At 38.0% G+C, this 23420-nt stretch overlaps 2 protein-coding genes across 10 annotated transcripts; both read left to right on the top strand.

Annotated features, from left to right (window-relative positions):
• Positions 1 to 2459: 2459 nt before the first annotated feature.
• On the top strand, positions 2460 to 6438 carry Bdp1 (transcription factor TFIIIB component B'' homolog Bdp1). 3 transcript variants are annotated; one of them, XM_089591030.1, is made up of 7 exons: positions 2460 to 3149; positions 3414 to 3858; positions 4001 to 4425; positions 4492 to 4587; positions 5104 to 5283; positions 5576 to 5983; positions 6062 to 6438. In XM_089591030.1, exons 1-7 carry the CDS (start codon positions 2738 to 2740, stop codon positions 6253 to 6255), a joined length of 2160 nt encoding a protein of 719 aa, XP_089447156.1. In that variant the 5' UTR covers positions 2460 to 2737; the 3' UTR covers positions 6256 to 6438. The 3 variants fall into 3 exon arrangements, with proteins under 3 accessions (XP_089447156.1, XP_089447155.1, XP_089447154.1); XM_089591029.1 differs by having other exon boundaries at positions 5579 to 6438; XM_089591028.1 differs by having other exon boundaries at positions 5576 to 6438.
• Positions 6439 to 8843: 2405 nt separating this feature from the next.
• Positions 8844 to 21950, top strand: LOC106637588 (monocarboxylate transporter 14). 7 transcript variants are annotated; one of them, XM_089591569.1, is made up of 9 exons: positions 8844 to 9354; positions 16275 to 16934; positions 17225 to 17453; positions 17665 to 18131; positions 18186 to 18417; positions 18484 to 18663; positions 18748 to 18966; positions 19095 to 19342; positions 19432 to 21950. In XM_089591569.1, the coding sequence occupies exons 1-9, from the start codon at positions 9253 to 9255 to the stop codon at positions 19582 to 19584; spliced, it is 2490 nt and encodes an 829-aa protein (XP_089447695.1). In that variant the 5' UTR covers positions 8844 to 9252; the 3' UTR covers positions 19585 to 21950. The 7 variants fall into 7 exon arrangements, with proteins under 7 accessions (XP_089447695.1, XP_089447692.1, XP_089447691.1 ...); XM_023389530.2 differs by having other exon boundaries at positions 8845 to 9354; positions 18484 to 18659; positions 18744 to 18966; XM_089591570.1 differs by lacking the exon at positions 8844 to 9354 and adding an exon at positions 14945 to 15981 and having other exon boundaries at positions 17683 to 18131; positions 18484 to 18659; positions 18744 to 18966.
• The last annotated feature ends 1470 nt before the right edge of the window (positions 21951 to 23420 follow it).

The following is a 23420-nucleotide window of genomic DNA, read 5'->3' as shown; positions in this document are numbered from 1 at the left end:
AGTGCGAACAATGTTCACTTTTTATTTTGTATTTATCAAATTATTTGCGGCTGGTTTATAAATAACTAAATGGCTCTAGTATAAGTATAGTAATAATCATTTGGATCAGCGCCATCTAGCGGTAGTGATTTTTTTGGCCAAAAATTGCTTCTGAAATTCTGATGGAGAGCTTTAGGCAGCTTAGCCCTGGAGCCGTTTAATCACTTATAAACCAGCCGCAACTTTTGAAATAGATACAAAATAAATGATTAACGATGTTTGAGCTACTTGCGGCAAGTTTGCAGTGTATGTTTTACACCAATATCGACCTCCCTTATATTTACACTTTCGGGTAATAGATAAATTGTAAACTTGCCGCAAACAGCACAAACATCGTTAATTATTTATTTTGTATCTATTTCAATAGTTGCGGCTGGTTTATAAGTGATTGAACGGCTCTAGGGCTAAGCTGCCTAAAGCTCTCCATCAGAATTTCAGAAGCAATTTTTGGCCAAAAAAATCACTACCGCTAGATGGCGCTGATCCAAATGATTATTACTACTTGTAGTAGAGCCATTTAATTACTTATAACCAGCCGCAACTAATTTCATAAATATAAAATAAAAAGTTAACGTTGTTTGCACTGTTTGCGTCAAGTTTACAATTCATCTATTACCCAAAAGTATAAATATATATGAGGTTGATATTCGTAAAAACATACACTGCAAACTTGCCGCAAGTAGCACAATTATCTTTAACTATTTATTTTGTATCTACGAAATTAGTTGCGGCTGGTTTATAATTGATTAAATGGCTCTAGTATAAGTATAGTAATAATCATTTGGATCAGCGCCATCTAGCGGTAGTGATTTTTTTGGCCAAAAATTGCTTCTGAAATTCTGATGGAGAGCTTTAGGCAGCTTAGCCCTGGAGCCGTTTAATCACTTATAAACCAGCCGCAACTTTTGAAATAGATACGAAATAAATAATTAACGATGTTTGTGCTGTTTGCGGCAAGTTTACAATTTATCTATTACCCGAAAGTGTAAATATAAGGGAGGTCGATATTGGTGTAAAACATACACTGAAAACTTGCCGCAAGTAGCTCAAACATCGTTAATTATTTATTTTGTATCTATTTCAAAAGTTGCGGCTGGTTTATAAGTGATTAAACGGCTCCAGGGCTAAGCTGCCTAAAGCTCTCCATCAGAATTTCAGAAGCAATTTTTGGCCAAAAAAATCACTACCGCTAGATGGCGCTGATCCAAATGATTATTACTATATAGTATATATTCTCTAAGGTTAAGCTCTATCTATCTGCCAGTGTGCCAATTTGCTGCTCTATCTGCTATCACACTCATAAGATATGATCATACTTCACCTGTAGGATTTTTATAGTTGCAAAGTGGCAGCACTGGCAGCAAGATAAGTAGTCCAGGCACGTTGAATATAGAGAACAAAAAAATGTTATCCAGAAACCTACGTTTTAAAATGGTTAAAAGGGTTAAAGTCAACACAAGGAAAATGTGTTATGTGCCCAAGAAAGTTAGGGGATGATTTTAGTGGTTGAAAAGGGGTAAAAATGGATACATCTCGTATTTTTTGCAATTTCACGCGAAATTTGATGTCCGACTGAAAAATGTTAAATACAAAAGTTGTAGATTTTTCCAAGATCTCGTCGATACGAGTCTCGCACTCATGTACTCATACTCTTACTCATGACTCATGATGTTATGGTGTGGCGTTCCGAGGTCTCATTTTCGTGCCATTTTGCGCCTTCCATCACGACGCCATATTTGAGGGAGATGTGACTACTACAGCGCCGAAGAGCCTGTACAATGAAACGAAGTGGCCAAAGTTAAAACTAAAATCTATCCCCCGCATCCACCTCAAAGTGAGATATATTTACAGATATAGCATACGTATGAATATACATGTACGTCAATTGATAAATGATTACCTATTTAGTCAGTTTTTCTGTGTGAATATTCTCGGATTTTAGAAACTGGTTTTAGTAAAAAGTTTAAAAAAATTTGGAGTCAGTATAACAAACGACTAGTCGGTAAACAGGGAAATTGCAGTAACAGGCTGCCAGCAAAAACTAGTCATTTGTTATACTTACTCGAAATTTTTTATTAAAATCAATTTCTGACATTAAAATGCGACTTCAGAGTCTAGTTTCATTGAAAACAAGGTGTCTGTTGTACGGAATGCAAGAAAAAAAAAAATATTGATCTCTATCAATTTGAATTGAATCACCCGCCGAAGCTTTGGCTGGCAGTCTCCAGACTGCAAGACGCCCATGTACAGGCACCCTTATAAATTTACATCATGGTCCTGAATATGGCAGAGCCAATCAGGAGAGCTCCCGCATCTGACACACTCCCTCTTGACTTAACCCTCTGTGTATTGGTCCCCGAACATATCTATTGTTCATGCATCGTGTTATAACAATGCTTCCTCCATGTATATAGTCTCTAAGGGTGCGAACTTCACTTCACGTGGACATACTTCATTTGAAAAAGTAGCGTTTTTCTTTAAAATTCCTAACCTTATATCCACGTAATTACGTGGATTTGGTGCGAATAGACACAGCGTTAATTAAATACAATAGAGTACATAAACTATTTACATGCGTGTATACTTCCTAGTGTTTGAGTTGCCTTAACCTCCGCTTGTGCCTATTGTTCGTATATACGCTAACCATTTTTTACTCTTTAAAAAAAAAAAAGAAAGAAAGAAAAACAAAAAACAAAAAATGAGAAGAGCGAGGATCAAGATTGCGGCGTCGGTCCCGGTGCGTCGTAAAACACAACTTGAAGCTTCGGCTGATGTATCAAAACAGCCATGTGCACTAGAACCTGAATGTCCATCAGAAAATAGTGCAAAGTTGAAGACTGATGCTATTGCAGCTGATCCAATTCCAAATTTGGAGTTGGAAAAGGAAGAGAATACGGTTGAAGAACCCAAGATATCAGAAAAAATTGTGCCTCCTGTAAAACGAAGAGAATCTGGAGAAAAAGAAAAGGAGCCGGCAAAAGGAGAAAAACCTTTGGATAGTGATTCTGAATCATCGAAACAGGATGCGCAACCGGACCATTGTAGCGAGTCTCCTGCGAGGGCTGAGACTCCAGCTAGAATCGAAAAATCCCCGGCTCCTACTGTTGAAGGTACAATAACTTTATAAATATTTAAAACTTATGAAGGATTGCTTTTAGAGAGCAGTCGGAGCTGCCACTGGCTGCAGCTTGCAGTATCAAACCTCCAGTCACAAGATGCAGTAGTTAGCTGCAGCCAGCTTTGACTTCTCACTATAAACGATCCTTTAGTCTTAGAATAGCAAAGTTTCAGAAACAATACCATCTGCGATTACAAGAAAAGCCAATAATTGGAATAATCTGTAAACAAAACAATTTTTGACAAACGTTTTTCAGGTTCTCCACTTAAATCGATACGTTCCTGTTTTACAAAACCAACCCCAAGATTGGATGGTGGTGGTAGAGTGCGGAGAAACAGCATTCAAGGGAGTGGCGCCAGTGCCAGCGAATCTGAAGACGATAGTAGGAGATCAATTTCTACGGCTCAAGGCCGCGTGAGAAATGACTCTATAAGTTCTATGCAGAGTTTAAAAGACACAAGCAATACCAGTTCTTTGGCAACAAAATTAAACCTGGGACAAAAAAGAAGAATGGTTGTGTCTGAGTCAGCTAGAAAGCTTGCTGAGGCCAGGAGAGATTTTAATATGAAGCACGATAAAAAAACTCCAGATAAAAGTAAATTAACGATGTATGACCTAATTTACTATAATCCTAGTACCAATCCTATGAAACCAAAGCCAGTGAATCCAAGACCTGCTGCTAGGAAACTGTCAGTTTGTTCGTAAGTTTTTGTTTCTTGCTACTACTTTTATGAGTCATCTCACTGCTGGATCCAAATAAAATTACTGGTCCGTTAGTACCTTAATTCACGTGTTTTTTTTTCTGCTCTTTTCAATTAGCTAATTTTGTAAATAACTTTTCAGTGTTATTGAAAAAGACAAGAAGGAAGAGGAAGCTGATGATACATCAGGAATGCCTGTTCCTCAAGTGAAAATTGGGCCGAATGGTGAATTAATTATTGATGAACAAAGTTTGGTTATAGATCAATACAAAGCTCAAGAAAACATAGATCGCTCTGAAATAATAGTTGATGATGACAACTATGGTAACGGGTTTTACAAGAAGCGCCCAAAAAGCAAAGACTGGAGTAAATGGGAAACTGTCAAGTTCTACAAAGCCCTGAATATTATTGGAACCGACTTCTTGCTGATGCAAAGTAAATTCCCTAATAGGACTAGGCAAGAATTAAAAGTAAAATACAAAAAAGAAGAACGAATTAATGGTAATTTAATAGAGAAAGCTCTTCAGTATCAAGAATTTGACACAGAAACATTGGAAAAGGATTTAGGTATGAATTAAAGCTTATTTACTTTTTAAAATCATGAGTAATATTTATCATAAATAAAAATTGTAGCTACCGTTGAAGAAAACGAAAAGAAAGAGGTGGAAGAAGCTAAAAAAATGGTCAAAAAAGAAACCTTCACGGGACGAAAACGGCGCAGAAGATGTAGTAAGTACACTAGTGGTTATTATATGTAGGGAAAAGTTATTGATCTAGGCTATAAAAAACTATGACTTCAATTATTTGTATTTTTTTACTCTATTGTTTATCTTATATTGAGGGTCACTCGTTAACTTATTTCAAAATAAATAAATGTATGAATAACATTCCCAAGGCTCATTATATGTAAATCTTCTTTCATCTTATAAAAATACTTCAATTACAGCTTCAAAACACACTTTAAAATGATAAATTACCCAATTAATCATTAACTTTTACTTATTTATTTTAGCATTTCCTATATTACCGTACACAAACTCCAGTTCTCTCAATTATTCTTAATGAAACAACCATTCTCCATCTTATCAATTTTAATTGTAACACTTTTAGAATATGATTAAACTAACGTATTATACTAACTCTAAAATTAAAAAATATGGGCCTAATATATCATAAATTATTTTAATTATATGCTATAGTTTCTAGTTAATAGATTTATATTAAATAAAAAATATATTTTTTCAGAAGTAGTAAATGATGAAATATCTGGAGATGTGCAAAAAGCAAATTCTGAAAAGAATAGCGGTGACGCACAGTCAAGTGACGATGCTTCAAGGGTTACTATTACCTCTAAAATAACTCGAAAGCGCAAACGTAGAAAGGTTTTATCCAGCGAAGTTGGTTCTATTTACGCTAAGGCAGAATGTAAGTAAATAAATTGTAAAATAATTTGACCTCTTCACAGAACATCTTAGCCTTACAACTCTTATTTGGTTCTGTTTCATAGGCTCAGTACCTTTAATTTTTTTTTATTATTGAAACAAAATGTTGTTTTAATGTGCACTGTATCAATAACTATATGTACATTTTTGGTCAATTTTACTTGAATTTAGTGAAAAAATTTATTACAATATTACTTTGTGTATAATTGGTTAGCAAATTTTCAAACAAACATTGATGTATTGCTGTGGAATGATGTTTTTTTTTTATTCCTAAGTAGTTTATCCTTCTGAAATGAGTGACGATGATAGTAAATCTAGTAGAGCTTCTAAAAAGCCTAAAAAAACTCCGAAGTCAGCAAAACAACAAAAGAAACCAAGTGGACGATCAAAAAAACAGAAACTACCCATGGATAAAGAAAGTAATGAATTTAATGACACAAATGTTGCCCAAGATCCAGAAAAAAATAATCGGGAAAATTTGAAAGATGTGGAAAACAGTGAAATTATGGATGAAGATATTATCATGGAATCATCCAATAAAGATTCCAACAGTGTAGCTAAAGAAGAAAATGTGACAGTAAAGTTGAATGAAAAATCAAAAACAGGAATAAAGTTACATAAGAAATTGAATGATGTGGATGTTGATAATGAACCAAAAGAAAAAGATGTAACAGAAAAGACTGGTGAAAAATTAGAAATAGACACAAATGCATTAAATGACATAACTGATGACATAGCTAACATGTCAAATTTAACTCCAGGGTCTTTGGTGGTGTTGAAAAAAGATTCTGCAGATGAACCTGGAAAGATTATTTTGCAAGTTTACATTGTCAGTGATGATTTTGATGCTAGCAACCCCAATCGAAAAGACAGTCTTATACCGATTGACATGTCGCCAGAGGAGTTGAAATCTGTTAATAATTGCATTAAAGATATAGAGCCGCAGAGTTTTTGATAAGATTTTTATTTATGTTGTTAAAATACGTAAGTGATAAATATTATGTATATTGTAAATATAAAAATGATTAAAGCGATTTTTATATACTTTGGCTCGTTACACGAAATGCAATCAGAAATTTAAGGCGTAATTTTAGTTGATTTCAAATATTTTAAAAATTGTATTACACCACGTGCACTTTACATGTGAAATATATTTTTTTTAAACTGCATCTTTAATTGAAAAAATAATAATTTCCTATCTCGCAACCATATACATTCATATAACTCATACTATAGCTCGCATAGGTTTGATAACATTCATGCTCAAATGTATATTTAAACTTAAACATTGCACAAGGTCTGTGAAAAAAAATTTTTTAATACTGACAAAATCCCATTTTATCACAGTTAATCGGGACTTTTATTTTGTCATACCAATATTTGAGTAAGCTATTTAATGATAACATTATTTACAAATTGATATGAAAGTTCCATGTTCGATCCAAATATATTCTACGAAGCCTCGTTACCTTTAACAGGTGATTTTTTAACTTTGATTGATTTTTGGAATCTTATTTTTATCATTAAGTACTACATAGATAAAGCTACGCCATAATGAATTATTTCTTAGTTAAGATTATACCTTCGATTATACCGATAGTGGACAAAAGATTTTGAAATTGTTGTATTGCGTTTTGTTAATATGGCAAAGTAAAAAAAAAAAAAAAAAAAATTATAAGCTATCTTTATTCATTAAGCTTTATACCGTCAATATTACAATTATTTTTTTGTTTTTCGTATTCTTTTTTATGTGACTTTTTTGTGTAGGATTCCAAGCGAATTTGTTCGCTCACATAAGACAAGAAACGCCCCGTGAATTTTTTTACCACATTTATCATGTCAAATATTATAATAGGTACAAAAAAAAAGTATTTGATTAGAGCTGGAATGCATTAAAAGTTTACTATAAATCATAACTTAAAGGTATATTATTTTTCGCAAACATTGTTTTGTCTTCGGTACTCAACGAAATTTACATGATCTGGACTCGACAAAAATTACTAAATCCACATCCAGCACTTTCACTTAATTGAGTTCATAAATAAGTATACAGTCGATCAAAGTCGAGCAACTTTAGCTAACGCCACACGACAATGGTGACTTAACTTAAGATATTTATAACTACATTGCGTCAAAGCACAATGCTGTTTCCCTTTATAAATTACGTAAATATATACGTCTTATTGGCGATCCATAAATTAAGTATGTTTGTTGCGACCCATTTTTAATTTTCCTCACATTTTACAAAATTATGCGAATTTTAACGTCAGCGTCATGTACAATATATACCACAAATTGAACAGGCATAGAAATATTATAGAGTTACGTGAATATAACTGCAGCAGCAGCAGCAGCAGAGTCCAAGTGATGTGAGTAACCGAATTGTCAGTCATACACATATATATGCACTGCAATTGATGCACAAAAAGTTTTATATATAGAAAAATAGGTAGTCATGTAAAAACATACTCTTAGCAGTTAAAGATAAAAGAGTGTCTAATTTTTTTTACGTAAAAGGACTTTTTACTAAAATAGCTCTGACGCGCATAGCCACGCTTCAATTATCCTTAAAAGTACGCGTGTACATTGTACAAATTGTACATGCGTATGGATAAAATTCACTAAATGGCATCGATTGTGCAGGCATATCGAAGGATTGAATGATAAATCATCAGCACGTTTGTCATTCGCCTTTTTATATCTTGCTTGGAAAAGACTATATTTTTATATAGTTAATTCTCTTGTTTTCACATGTAGATATTACATATGAAAACGAAACAAAAGCCATATATGCAGAGCAACGAATTTTCGGGTGGAAAGATAAAAGTGAAAACGATTTTATTTCCGTCTCAAAAACCTATTGTTCCTCGCCATCGAGACATAATAATCATCATCCAAATACTCGTAATTAGGATATATATATATATATATATATATAATTATGTTCAGGCACACAAGGGGTGGGGGGTGGGGGTAGAGAGTGGAAAAAGCTCAGCTTTTGTAAGTCAAGTCGCACGCGCGAGAAATTAATGTAATCCTTCGGACAATGAGGCGACAGCATCATCAGCGTCCAGTAAAGAAAGTTACGGCTGGATGGGATGTATGCATAATACTTATATTATGTTTAATTTATTGCAACATGGTTGTAAGACTATATATACTCTGTGTATCTGCAACCTAATCGGAAGAAACATATAATTATGTATGTGGTAAATTAAACAAATCGCATAGAACACAAAAAGATGGGAGTGCAGCCTGCAGTCAAACGAGAAAATACTCATGGACAGCGCCGGACAGCTGATGGATCGATGGGATCCGCGCCTGCTCCGTGAGAGCAAGCTCAAAGCTGCTACTTACACATGCAATTGCAATAACAGCATTGGTGGCGCCGGTTAAGTAAGGACGGGTGAGGAGAAGAGGAGGAGAGGCGCGGCGGAGATGACGACGAGAGAGAGCTTGTAGAACACACACAACAGTATACAGTAGTCAGCAGCAGAGAGCCAGAGCCCAGGAGGAGGAGGATCGCCGCTCTGAGGAGGAGCTTAGGGCTCTCTCTTTCGGCTGGAGCGCGGGGGGTGTAGCGGGGAGGAACGTAAAGTCCTTGGCCCCCGCTGCTGCAGGAAGTTGTTCATTTTGTGTATTATTCAAGTGCGCGTATATGAGCATTCATTCAATAATACACATTAGCCTACTCCATCACCAAGTAGGTACAACAACAACGCACGAGAACCGATATAGGGTGTACGCTGCACGTCGCCTAGTTCATGAAGGGATAAGGATGAGCTCGGAGGCAGCTGGGCTGCAGCTGCTGCAGTTGCAACGACAGCAAGAGCAGCGGCCACCGAGACCTGCCGGCTGAGCTGCACATACTGTAATCCCGTGATGCGAGCAGCAATTGCACCATCACCAACAACAACACCATTATCACCATTACCGTCATCAATAGAGGACCATGGGCACCACCAACAGCCGCGAGAGCCAACTCGAGGAACAGGTCCAAGACGAGGACGCCGGCCTGCAGATACGATCCACCACCAGCAACCATAGCCATCCCGTAAGTTTTATATATTTATTGCTTTTGTTGTGTGTCAATGTTGCTTAATACACGTACACCTTTTGTCCGTCATAATAATTATTTAGGTTGTACCTGTAGGTTGTTTTATACATATACGTGTATACGTGATTGCAACTGCAGAAAGCTTTCGATGGATATTTGCAGGATAGATCAGATAGATTTGTCATGATAGTGTGCGGAAAGAGAGCGATACCTATACATCGGATTGGAGAGGGAGAAAGGTGTAATGTAGCCGCGCGCGTGATAAAGGTCCGCGCGCCGACAGCTGATGGTGGACCGTGGACGACTGGACGACGTTAGCGTTACGTATAGGTATACGATATATCTGACGCACGCACCGCGTTATATGCCGCCTCCCCTCTCTCTCTCCCCCTGCGTGCACACACATCGTCATCATCGTCATCATTATCAGCATCGTCGTCGTTATATTTTTTTTTAGTCTGTCTCTTTTACACTCGGCGTCGTTGCACGTCGTCTCCGATGGGTTGAATCGCGCGCTCCAGTCCAGCAGCAGCGCCGCCGTCAGTTTTTGATATAACACAACGCGCGCGCTAAGCCAAGCTTTTTTTATTCTTTGTTGTACTTACTTGCTTTATACACGTTGCACTGGGCAAAGAGAAAGATCGAGCTCGGACTCCTCGGAGTAGTCGGAGCTCTCGCGCGACGCACAATAAGTGCCGAGGATCGAGAACTTGCACCTAAGGTGTACAGCGTTACAGGAGGAACACATAGGTATTACATATATACCTACCATGCCGCCGAAGAACAAGGTACCGTTTCTTGCCATTTTTCACGCGAGAGAAAACCCAACGATTCATCTATATAATATTATACACTTATCGTCATCTCATGTACGTGTTTTCTTTGTTCTCGCTTTCCATCCCGTTACATTTCTTCATCGTCACTCGTTGCTTATTTCATCTTAGTCACAAGTTTCGTTAGGAAAAAAAAAAAAAAAATCAGTTGTACTAAAAATCAAAGTCCTCGACCTTTTTTTCCCTCGCATCGTATGTATTCTTATTTTCTCCTATCATCGGCATCATCGAGGCTCTATCTCTCACATGCCAATTGATTACAAAATAGCCGCTCTCTCACCGATGTACGGAATCGAGAGTTTTTATATACGCACGTCGATTATTATATCGCGATGAACATTAATCACGAGGTATGTAGCTGCTTGTCTTTTAATCGAATTTTCAACTGATGCTTGCGCTCTGGTAGCGCCGATTCTCATTCCGTTTGATATTAACGTACATACATGTATCTATGTGTATACTATATTATTCACTCTGCTCTAAAACTGCCTTGAAACGTACTCATGTGTGTGTACACGTTGTAAGTATAGCCAATACTGTAATGCAGACAAGAGGAAAGAATCGCCAATAGCGTTTTTTTTTTTTTTTTTTTTTTTTTTTTTAAAGAAAATTCATCGAGCTCTTCGCTATTAAATGCCTCTCTTGTGTTTTGCTGTACTGACTAATTTGTTTGCGATGTATATTTTTATTTGTATCAACGCGAAAATTTTTTTTAGACTCAAGTCAAGAAATTTCATCTCCAAACATACGTACACGTGTTTAAACGCACTGTCATGTTCGTGATTGCTTCATTTTTTGTGTTTGTTACAATTTGCATAAGGAAATATTTTATCCGTTAATCTGTCTCTGAATCGTTCGGCCGCTTGGGGCACTTGCGTATTTTATAGTTTTTCAGTTACAATTGCCTCTCGGTACATATATTTATAATAGATGCTTTTCTCGATATACAATATGACACACTCTCAAGCACCGCGATCTACTTACCAATGATCCCTCTGGTATTGATGATATCCATAACTTATAACTTATGCGTACTATATACCGTGATATGTATATTTTGTTATTACTTATTTGCACAAATATCTGTATTAACGAGTAAGGTTTGTCGGACGTCAAACGGGGGATAAACAGACGGCTATAGAGGGAGGAGGGCGCGCGTATTTTTGAAGTAGCGCATGTTTGATCGTTTGATACACAAGCACGTATATACATATACATCATGTGGGTGTAGATTATACATATGTATATGTATCCGCCGCAGTAACAGTACCACATATAAGTATATTTATATAGTATAGCCAAGGCCAGTCAGGAAATTGAAAGTGTTAGAAACTCACGAAACGAAGAACCGATGGACAAGTATACTTGTATACTGAGGGTGGCGAACATTTTGGTACTACATGATAATGCGGCCATGAATATACACTTGCACAATTTTTGCGTAAACCACGTGCTTTACTCGTACACCTGTGTATACTATACATCACATGTATACGATTCGCTAAAGTGATGCATCGTTATTTGATAGCCTATAGTTATAGGTAGTATAGGTCTTTGCGTTTTGTGTGTTTTTCAAGCTGCCCGCCGCAATGTCCTACCGAAGGTTTATGCAAAAATCGCGCTGCTGCAGCTGCGTGCGTGCTAGTAATAAGTTTACAACGTACAGATATATACAAGTAATACAGCCAAGCATTTACAGAAAGCATACACGTATATGGGTAACTGACAATTGGACGTGAAAAGGGGGGAAAAAAACCCGATTCCATCGAGTCGATGTTTATGGGTTTTTTTTTTTTTTCGTGCACGTCACTCTTCTTGTTCCAACGAAGGACATGAACATTAAAGGCCTCCGAAAATTTTGCGTACGTATGTATTATGCGCGAGTATATACGCGTATAAAATCGAGGCGTGATCGGCACGAATTGTCGAGCGAAGTTGTTTATCGAAAAATTTTGCTTTCACGAAACGATACCTATATATAGATATTTAATACAAATGTACACCCATCCGATTGGTGGTCGAAAGGAGAAAAAAAAGAAGGGAGCGGCTCTCTCGCTTCGATTGTTGTACATATACGTGTGTATAACATGGCTACATTATATTATCTATTTGCTTACTCGCACAACATAATCATGCACACATATGTATATACATATAATATGATGTATTATATTCATTATCATCGTCTACGCATTATCGTCCTCGTATTTTTACATGCCATACCTACACGTATTTTATTCCAAGCGAGAAAAAAAAGCTATCGCGACTCGCTATCTTTTACCGATCAACTGATACACGAATGTAATGTCGTGTCTGCGGTTGCGTTATGTGTGTACTTTTTTTCGGAATTCGCTTTACCGAAAATGGTAAAAACGAAGGGGGAAGAAAAAAGGCTCATCAGATCGCACGCCCTTACCAACGGTATGTACCTACTTACATGTGGTGTTATCGCGCGCTCGCACGCGATCCGAGACAAAATTATATTAGCTCCGTTGTATTTTGTCGAACGGTCTTTTATTTTCGCAAAGAGGAAATTCGTTGTTTTTCACTCGTCCGCTTTTGGCCGGGCAGCATCGGCTAAGCGTTTCAGGGAGATCGGTAGCCGCTAACGATTACAACCGAATCTCAGAGGCATGTATACATGTAAGCCGTAAACGCAACTGCATTGAACGCGTTTGCTCGCGGCACAAAGGAGCTTATTCTGTATATGTTGCGGGTGTGTATACGTCGAAATCCATGAAAAATCGCGAACTCGCGAGAGGGGTAGGGACGTAGAGGTTCTTTCAGTATTTAGCGTGTCCTGCAGTGAGGAGTAATTTAAATCTCACTTTACTTTTACCTTGAAAAAAAAAAAAGATAAGGAAATAATATCATGGTCGTATGATAAAAAAAAAAAAAAAAATATGATACTAATAAAAATTCGGTGAAAGTGATTATCAATCTAATAGTTTTAACTGTTCGCGAACGAGTGTCGAAAGCGCTCGAGGAAAAATAACTAAGCTTGTATATTGGAACCCCTGGCCATGGAATTAGAAATACGTCGATGATAATTAAATCATCGCGTTTTTTTTTTTTTTTTTTTTATCTATATATAAACTGAAATACGCGCGTAAGCAAGTATGGGTATCTTGCGTTATACACTTCCGACCAGATCAATGTTTTTAACATAACGGTTGTTTTCCCGAGGGCAACTTTCATTGATTTTTCAGCAAAGATATTTTTCATCATAAGAATTCGCGCTCTTCCATTTATCCTTTTATTATAAATCTTCTCACCCCGAAGACCAATACGTCTTATATGCGCGGGTACAAAATACCCTTTGTGTTTTCATTTATCTCGTGACTTTTCAGAGAAATGGACGTGCATACACATCACGCATTATACATACGTTTGACTCACTTTGTTTGCGCGATGATGTCGCGAGAGAAAAAGAGAACTCGGTTTTCCTGCTATGTATACCATGTGTACGTCCACGGAGAAAAAGATAAAAAATATTCGACAATAGGTACACTTACAACAATGTGATAAATATGCGTAACGAGAGATGCTGCCCGCTGACGTATACGCAATACAACATAAATATATAAGAGTAGGTATACACGGCCTGTAATTACAATAAACACACGGTATACTGTGTATTATAAACTATGCCGCTGCTCCATATAGCGAATAATCCACCCAATTGTCGCACGCGCGCGCGGGCTCTCTCTCTCGTTATCTAATTAATCGCTCGAACGGACAACGCGGGCTCGCGAGAACGAGTTTGCTGTGCGAGCGAATAATAATTGTTTAGGGTTTCACGACGCGATAACATCATTGCATCCCCTTGCGCGTTTACGTATATGTGTGTGGTACATTGTGTTGTGCGTACCCCTACCTATACGCATTATGATCCGTCAGTCAGGACCTTAGAACTCCCAGGAGCGTTGTCTGAACAACTTACATACTTAGGCCTTTTCACGCAAATAAGTTGAACTGCATGGTTTTCTTTGCCATCTATTTTTCGGACGAAATTTTTGGCAAACAACGCAGTAAATTATTCAGACTAGATGGGTAGGTACACTTAACCGATGCCAATAAAAAACCCTCGTGTCCCTTACAATTGCCATGTTCAAGTGGAAATCCGTGTACCATTAACATTTATTGTTTTTCCATATAAAAATTAACTTACTTGTTAGCATTTCATTCGATTAGCAGACACTTGCTGTTTTTTTACACACACCAGCAAGTTATCGGTAGGTATCAATTATTAAATCGTAATATTCCGTACGCCACTGATTTCTATCCGATTGCTTGTAGCTGACAAAAAATTGATCTACAATGATTTTTCAGTAAGTCAAATCAACAACAACAACAACGCTTGAGAGAAAAAAAAAAAAAAAAAAAAAATCGTAAGTCAGGCAAGAATCGGGTAGTATCAGGGGGTCCCTGTTCCGTAGTAAACAAAGCAGACGACAGACAGAACGACGATTCGGAGCAGATGGATGCAAATTGGAATATACTTATATACTATAATATACTTAATATTATAGATACATATAATGTATGGAAAAAAATGCTTTAAGCTGATGATGACGCGTTGATTTTGCTATTAAGTATACGCGAGCGAGCGCGGGGTAATCTCTCTTTGCTGTGTCATCGCGTAAGTGTAGGTGTATATGTATATGTACTATTTATTGTACATATCTACCTACATATACCTCCTCTTCTACTTACACACCGCGTAAGTATAATCGGAGTTTGGAGTGGAACACAAACATGCTGTGATAAAAGAACAGTCAGTCAGCTGGTGGCCCTGCCCCTGTAGAGCCCGTATCCACTGCATGAAGCCGTATAGCCGTATATATAGGCACAAAGTGCTCTCAGGCCCAGTTTTCAGAGCTCAGATAAGAGAGTGATCTGATGGTCCGTGGTGGTCGGACCCATGAGTCATACTTAAGTTTCATCGTCCCTGACGTCCCTCTAACGTATACTATTCATGCAGTGATCGAGAAGTGGGGACGACGTGCTGTGTCCCTTATTGTGTGTCCCCTGTGGGTGTGAGTGCTGCTGGTATAACCTTTTTGTTAGCTTTTTTTTAGCTTAACTTAACCAGCAGTTTTCCTCCAAAACGTTGCTTTTCGCAAACAATAGTTCCTCAGCGTATGAGAGAAAAGACTTTTTCGCCCAAATCAAGTGCAACTCTTGTGTGGTGTGTGTATGGCCTAAGTATATATACACAAGCATCCGTGCACAGCCAGTAAGCAGACCTTCTCCCGTCATCTCGCGCATACTTATAAGTAGATAATTGAGTGAATTTAATAAATACATCAGTGCGTGCGTGCGATATGACAGTTACTGCCACTACATATCGGACATCAGTTGTGGTGCTGACCGAGCCGCTGACAAGCCTTGTTTTCGCTGCTGCTGCCCTGACGGAGGGTCTGCATCGCTACTACAGCTGGCTCAGCTGTAATAGCAGTAGTCCAGCGGCCACGATGATGACGAGTAACGTTAGCTGAGAGACGCCCCAGCGCGTAGCTACCCCTGGTGCGGTGGTGCAGGCTGGAGACACGCGCTGTTTATTATCTCGCGTTGTGTGTGTGTGTGCACCAGTGGAGGGTCTTTGCGCGCATTTGTGACAGAAACCACAAACTTTATAGATTAGTTATTACAAGAGAAGGAGCTTTTCTTTCTTTGTTATTAATAGCCATCACCATCCATCGTTCTCGTCATGTCGCGACTTTCGCTCACCAAGTCCCAGTACAGCACCAGTCAGTACGGCTCGCGGCGCGTTCGCAAGATCAGCACGGTAATACCTACCTACAGTACACAGATCAGAGTACGAATAGCCGAATTTATGGCCCCCCTTCGAGTTTCCCATCCACCTATAAGATGTATTCACTTTTTCTCTCTCTCTCTCTCTACATGATACACATATTTATACATCTTACATAAGCTATATATTGTTACTAATGGGCCAGTTATTGTTGCCATGTAGGCTTGTTTTGATTGACAGACGTCTTTGTACAATGAGGTCCTTGACGATGCTGCTGAACTTCTTTGACCAAGGCTTTATATTTTGTCTCTGTGTTGGCTACGTAGACGGAGAGCGAGTACTCGGTGGAGGAGCAGGCCCGGCTGACGGATGGAGTTGGAGGAGCTGGAGACGAGACGGTGACCTCGCCGGAGGAGGAGGCCGGCTCCCTCTGCGAGTACCATGACATACCGCCCCCACCGGATGGTGGTTATGGCTGGGTCATCGTGTTCGCTTCGTTCATGTGCAACATGATCGTCGACGGCATCGCCTACACCTTCGGTATATTCCTCGGCGAGTTTGCCAGCTACTTCGGGGAAAGCAGCAGCACTGTCGCCTGGGCGGGCTCCCTTCTCTCGGGTGTCTACCTTATGGCTGGGCCTATCGTCAGCGCCCTGACCAACAAGTACGGCTGTCGGCCCGTCTGCATGGCGGGCAGCTGTATCGGCGCCCTAGCTTTCATTCTCGCCACCTTCTCCAAGTCCGTGGGCATGCTCATGCTTACCTATGGCGTCCTGGGAGGCATCGGCTTTGGCCTCATTTACCTGCCGGCCGTAGTTGCGGTTGGCTACTACTTTGAGACCAAGAGATCCCTAGCCACCGGTATTGCCGTCTGCGGTTCTGGCGCCGGCACCTTCATCTTTGCACCCTTGGCTGGACTCCTTCTCGAGACGTACCAGTGGAAAGGCGCCATCCTTATATTGGCTGGCCTCATATTCAACTGTGCCGTGAGTACACCTAATGCGTTAGCTGTTATTGTTTTTTTTTTTTTTTTTTTTTTTTTTTGTTTTGTTTTTGTTGGTTGTTTTATGATAAGAAAAAGGATAATGTGAAATCCAACATTGTCTTAACTTGTTTGTTCCGTTGCAATATATATTGTACACACACGGCATCTGTCTATCTAATCTCTCAGTTTTACCTGATGTTGTTTGCACGGTGTCAACGTTTTATCTCCATGCAAGTTGACTCGCGGTTTAAAAACTTGCAAATATACTTACAACAATTTTTTTTTCCCTAGATTTTTGGAGCAATGATGCGGCCCCTGGAGTATCCAAAGGCTTCATCTGTGAAGCCGTTGCTGCAGAGGATGGCAGAGGAGAAGAGGTTCCAAATGGAGCGAGGCAGTATTGGGGGCTCATACTTCATGGTACAACTGCCGGATGGGTCCTGGGAGAAAAGAATGAAAATGCCAATTAATATCGACCCTGGCGTTCACTCTAGCTTCAATTTAGACCAATTAGTGCCTGGTAAGAAAGTCACTCAATTTTTCATAGAAGTCTATTAAAGAGCTGTGAATTGTTTTGTGTATACGAGTTTGGAACGTATTTGGAAACTTATGTATTTAATGAAAGATGTCGTAAATAAGAAAATCAACACTATACTGTTGTACAGTGGTGAGAAAGTGACAGAGACTCACTACTGTGTCGATTTTATTAATTGATGCTGATAATGTAAAAGGAACACCTCTGACACCAGTACCAACCGTGCCGACTCTACCCACGATATCCGAGGTCAAGGTGCACGAGCACTCGTCGAGCGGTGCAACGAGCAATAGCGGCAGTATGGCTGATCTCAAGACCTCTTCGGTCAAGTCGCGCAGCAAGAAGGCCATCGACGAGGGTAAAGAAGGCACCAAAGACAGTCTCGATAAACCCGAGAGCGAATTCAATAAGCCTGTGATCCCACGCAACGCCTCACAGCCGGCCTTCACCACTCACGTCCAGGGCTTGCCCAAGAATGGCTCTGTGCCGTTCTTCGACCGCATACGCAAAACTAGCACTGGCGAGAGGTACAAGCCGAGCCTCAGTGCCATCAAAAACTCTCGTACCACCCTCAATTCGAACGGAGATATCCGCAAGAGCTTGCACCTACGGCTTTCCGCGAGCAGTATGCTCGGCTCCCGTAATAACAACACCGAGATCGACGTAAGTCCAGTCAACTCTAAACAACGATACAACGACTAATTTTCACGGTTTTAGGACGGTGAGAGCATCACTTTTACCACCAGCAACACCCGCATCCCCAAAGAGAAGCCCCAGATGGTGCGGCCTCTCTCCAGAAAAGATATTTTTTATAGCGGTAGCGTGCTCTACTTACCTGAGTTCCAAAGTCAAAAGTCCCTCGCTAATTATCGTCAAAGTGTCATCTCCTTACCAAAGTCCGTGCGTGGCGTCGACGCCAAGGATGGCGATATAGAAAAAGCTCCGCAACGTGAGTTAACTGTACTTTTTTTTTTCTTTTTTTTTTTTTTACATACAAACTTTGGATTTGTTTCAGAACCCCTGTGTCCATGCTTAGAGTTACCAGAGTCTTTTAAAGACGCTCTGGGAACAATGATGGACACGTCTCTCTTAAAGGATCCCGTTTTCCTTCTGATCTGTATCAGTAATGTATTTGGAATGGCTGGACTTTATATACCTTTCTTTTACCTTGTAGATGCAGCTGTTCAAAAAGTAAGTAACCAAAGTGAGTGCGTGTATGTGCACACATTTAAATGTTGATAAATCATTATTTATCCGAAATTTAATCGTTATTAGGGAGTAGAAAGATCATCTGCCTCGTGGTTGGTGTCTGTTATTGGCATTACAAACACTATTGGACGTGTGCTGTGTGGATACATTGCTGACTTTGAATCAGTAGATTCCTTGCTGTTAAATAATGTATGCTTGATCGTGGCCACGATATCTGTAGCAGTAACGCCGCTCTGTTCAACAACCCTGCATTATATGGTGATGAGCACCTTCTTTGGCTTTGCTATTTGTGAGTATTGTATTTGTCACTTTTTTTCCACTCTAACATCATTGTGTTTTTGATTCACCTTATTCATGTTTAATTCTCAATTTTATTTCAACGACAACATCAACAACTAACGACGATGACAACAATAGCTGGCTACATTTCTCTAACGTCAATAATCTTGGTGGATCTCTTAGGCCTTGACAAGCTGACTAATGCTTTTGGCTTGCTCATCATGTTTAGAGGTGTTGCAGCGATTGGTGGCCCTCCAGTTGCAGGAAATTTATATGATCTTACAAAAGATTACGGAATAACCTTTTACGTCGCAGGATGTTTCTTTTTAATTAGCACTATTACGAGCTTTGTGGCGCCTACGTTGAAACGCTGCGTGAAGCCGCAGGTACTTGAATATTACATGTTGTATTGTTCCTAACGGCTAAAACTTATTATCTTGTAATTTTAATGAAAAAAAATTTTTTTCCCAACTAGACTCAGCCTGTGATATTAGATACATTGACGCCGATAGATGAAGAATTCGAGGAAGAAGAAAACGATGATGATATTCCTGAAATCGTAGAAACTGCACCCTCTCCTCAAGAACCACCAGAGAAAGAAATTAAACAGATTGAGTCTGTACTGTAAATGCAAAAAAGTTAGTTGCTTTCGTCGTTGCTGTATACTTTGCTGTGAGATCACAGATAAACAATCGCAAATTGATCGACACTCCGAGCCACACTGTGATACGGCTGATAATTTTTCAACAAACCCTTGAGAGGTATTTCTGCTTTGGTACTTTTTTCATTATTAACATGCACAAAATAATAACTGATTATTGAGTCTGCTGGAATTTTCTCACGCAAGTGTTTTTACGTAAACACGAATACGAGACGTCGCATGGTTTTATAATCGTATTTCACAAATGTATTCAACAATAGCTCATCTAAAATCCAATCGAGCAAGCGCAAACGAATCATTTTATCTTCTGTGTATTAATACTTGTTACTGAATGAAGCAGAGGCGTTCAATAAACTTAATCAGTATCGATCGTCAGTATGTCTTAAAATGAAAAAAAAAGAAAACAAACTAAACATACAATTTTTTTTAAAAACGCGATAAACTTTGCTTTTTGCGTATATGCTGAGAAACGTATGCTTTTTCACTTAGATAATTACAACTAAAATTATGATAGTCATAATGCTATTAAAATAATAAATAAAAATTCATAATAAAATAGTTGATAGTCATTAAAATAATAGCAACAAGTTTTAAAAATTGCGTCATATATTGAAAGAGGAAAGCTTGGATTTTTGCTTTATAAAGCTTTTAATACTGAAAAATATTTTTTGAGGACAGTTTCCAAAAAGGAACTCTTTATTAATTAAGTACAATATACAAAATGCAAATAAATGTTTCTCATGTATATACACATGGCACATGTACATAACGCCGACGCACGATACAGTAATATTAATAGAATGGCGCGAATAAAAATTTAATTAACTGTTTTAGTTGTAAATAAAAAGAAAAAAGAAAAGAATCTGTAAATTTTAGAAACATGAGAATTAGTGCAAAAAAATTACTAATGAGAGCATTTTAAATATATCCTGCTACTCAACCCAAATGTAGTTTTGTAGTAAATGTTATCACGAAATAATTAATATATTTATGACAAGATTAAACAAAAGATTTTTTTTATATCAACAATAAATTTTGTCCATAGATCTCTTACTTTTTTTAAACGTACAATAATAAATAATCAAGTAAGAGATAAGAGGTGCTTATGAATCCGCTGAAGCTTTATGTGCTGATTGATACAAAAATTTATTATAATTGTTATTTTTCATCCAACTATAGTAAGAACTGAGTCTTTTATTTTTTCTCGTGCTAAGACTTGTATGATATACACGTTAGTTAAAAATAAACTTACAAATTATTATTATCATTATTATTTTATTACTTAAAATACTCTAAGCTAGAAAAACAGCAAGCACTAACTTATGCCACTTGGTTTATAAAGTGGCAACTGTTTGTCTGAGTAAATTACTTAAATCATGGCAATGGAAAAAAAAAAAGTTATGATAATTGAGTTGAGGTGTTTTATATTTGAGGAAAAAAAATATATATTTACGAGTGTGTAAAAATACAGAAAATAAATAATGTAAATAGTGCACTATACGCATATATATGTGGACACGTGCATAAACATATATATGTGTGTGTATTGATGAGAGAAGAGAAATATTGTAAATCTTTTTAAACGCCAAAAATATCATGCAAAGCAGTAGCCTTCTCAAAAAACGAAGAAATTGTATTGTTAAAGCATTTGTTTTTTCTGTTTTTTGTTTTTTTTAGCTATAATAAGTAGATAAAATTGCGAAAACTCGTCGACTCATAGTATTACGGAATGTGAAACGTGTACTTTTCGACTAGTTTTTTGGCACCATTATGAATTTTATAACTGTGCAAGAGTACTGTTTGTTGATGTTCTATCTCATTTCATTACGAACGAAACACTTACCAAGTGGTAAAAACTAAGGTAGAAGTCTAGAGAATCGGCTATTATAACTTTAATGTAACATTTGCGAGGAAAGTTAGGAAAAATATTACATAATGTCTAATGTTACACGATTGTGTTTTTACGATTCTTCAAGATTTTCCTTGAAAGATGGGTGCGAGAGAGAGAGATGAAGGAGCTGCTTATGAATAACCGATTTTTATGACTTATTACTATTATTACTGTTTTATCAATTATTTATAATCATTTTAATGACTCGTATACCATATGATTTTTAAGACTAAAGTACTTTTGTAACATTGTATCATTGTTGTATAGAGGAAAAAAAACCATGTATTGCGTATTTGTGATTTATTTTTTTTTTCTTAAGTCAAGTATACATATACATATACTCGACCTATATTGACACGTTTTATGAAAGAAAATTTTTCACTTGTTACTTTTATTGTTTTTATTATACATTTTTTTCATTTTTTTTTTTTTTTTAATGATGATGAGAAAGCCCATCTACTGTAAATTAAAACTATGGCTGAAAATTTTAGTTCAAGTTTAATATTACGTTATGCGAGCGAGGATGCAATGAATGCGAGGTAACGCGTGTATCCGAGTAAGTGTGAAACGACATGTATATAAAAGAATTAAAAAACCGTTCTGTTTGGTCAAAAGTATAGTTAAACATAGAGGTATACCTACATATACCAAATGTCGAGCTAAAGCAGAGAGTCGTGTATAATACTTTAGGTACACTAACGAAAAAGCGATAAGCGTGTGAAAGTGGCAATGATGATAATATTGATAATACTGATGATGTTGTCGAGGTGTTACTTTTAAATGTAATGTATGCTACGTACATGCGACATGAATAAATAAATATTCGATACACTTGCTGCACGGGCACGTTTATTTTCGTGCTACTGTGTTGAAAATAATGAAAAAAAGATGGAAAAAAAAAACATGATATGGTACAAAGAACAAATGTATTAGATAAAATGATGTTTATCGAAATCGAAGAGAAAGAAAAGAAGAAGAAGAAAAAAAAACGTGAATTTTTATTATTAAAAGCGAATGTCTGATAAATGCAAACGACTTGTTTCTCTTTCTTTTTTTTTTTTTTTCTTTTTTTTTTTTTCGCTCACAACTTGCCCTCTTCCACAAGACTGTACAACTACAAACAAGAATAATAGTTTTGCACCGAGAGAGTGGCGTCATTGTAATATGCAATTCCGGTAAACAATATCGGTATCGAGGCTATAAGTATATCTCCAATCGGCAACGCTGCACCAGCTATAATAAATGTATATTCAGTTTCAATCCAACCGAGTAGCTGATATACTTGGCTGGATTCCCTTCGGCCGGTGGCGACGACGCTGGAGTTGCCGATATGAACGAACAACTGAAAGGGAGGCCGAAGAAGCGATCGGCAAAAATTTTTCAACGCATATACGATAGGCGCTTCGGCGCGCACGCAAAGCAAAGGTCATCGGGAGCACAAGCAAGTTACATGTGTGTAGGAGGAGAGGTACACCACCGAAATCGTTTCCTCGTTTTTGGAGAACGCAAGCACGGCGTCTAGTCTAGTATATGCAAGTAACCGAGTTCGTGGACACCACACGCGGAACGATATAGCAAAGAAGTGAACGAAAAAGAGAGAGCCCCCCGGCTGTACGCCAAAAAAAAAAAAAAAAAAAAAAGGTCTGCCCGCCAATAGAACAGAGCCACTATTAAGTCTCCAGCCATAGAGTTTAGTCGGCATCTGAGTAGAGGCAGTATAGTTCACGAAATCGAGCTTCGGGCACCACGTGCGTTGACCGTATACTTACTCTTGGCTCTCACTTTTTATCGCGCCATTCATGTTATGCATACTTGCACAGGTGCTGCAAGATACATTAGCTAAGTAGCTCGATCGCTTGCATTGTACACCGTTTCGATTGTTGAGAAAGGGGGGAAAATATATGTTTATCGG

The sequence above is a fragment of the Copidosoma floridanum genome, unplaced genomic scaffold (assembly GCF_036245765.1).
Source record: "Copidosoma floridanum isolate Cflo_tuat_1 unplaced genomic scaffold, Cflo_Japanese_pri ptg000013l, whole genome shotgun sequence".
NCBI lineage: Eukaryota > Metazoa > Arthropoda > Insecta > Hymenoptera > Encyrtidae > Copidosoma > Copidosoma floridanum.
Note: the sequence above shows the minus strand (reverse complement) of the source record. Positions and strands in the feature narration are given on the sequence as shown.

Coding starts and splice junctions, on each gene's coding strand:
- Bdp1 (XM_089591028.1), top strand. CDS start 2,738: ATGAGAAGAGCGAGGATCAAGATTGCGGCGTCGGTCCCGGTGCGTCGT. Junction 3,150..3,413: donor CCCGGCTCCTACTGTTGAAG/GTACAATAACTT, acceptor AACGTTTTTCAG/GTTCTCCACTTAAATCGATA. Junction 4,588..5,103: donor AAAACGGCGCAGAAGATGTA/GTAAGTACACTA, acceptor ATATTTTTTCAG/AAGTAGTAAATGATGAAATA.
- LOC106637588 (XM_089591565.1), top strand. CDS start 9,253: ATGGGCACCACCAACAGCCGCGAGAGCCAACTCGAGGAACAGGTCCAA. Junction 17,454..17,664: donor TTTAGACCAATTAGTGCCTG/GTAAGAAAGTCA, acceptor ATAATGTAAAAG/GAACACCTCTGACACCAGTA. Junction 19,343..19,431: donor AACGCTGCGTGAAGCCGCAG/GTACTTGAATAT, acceptor TTTCCCAACTAG/ACTCAGCCTGTGATATTAGA.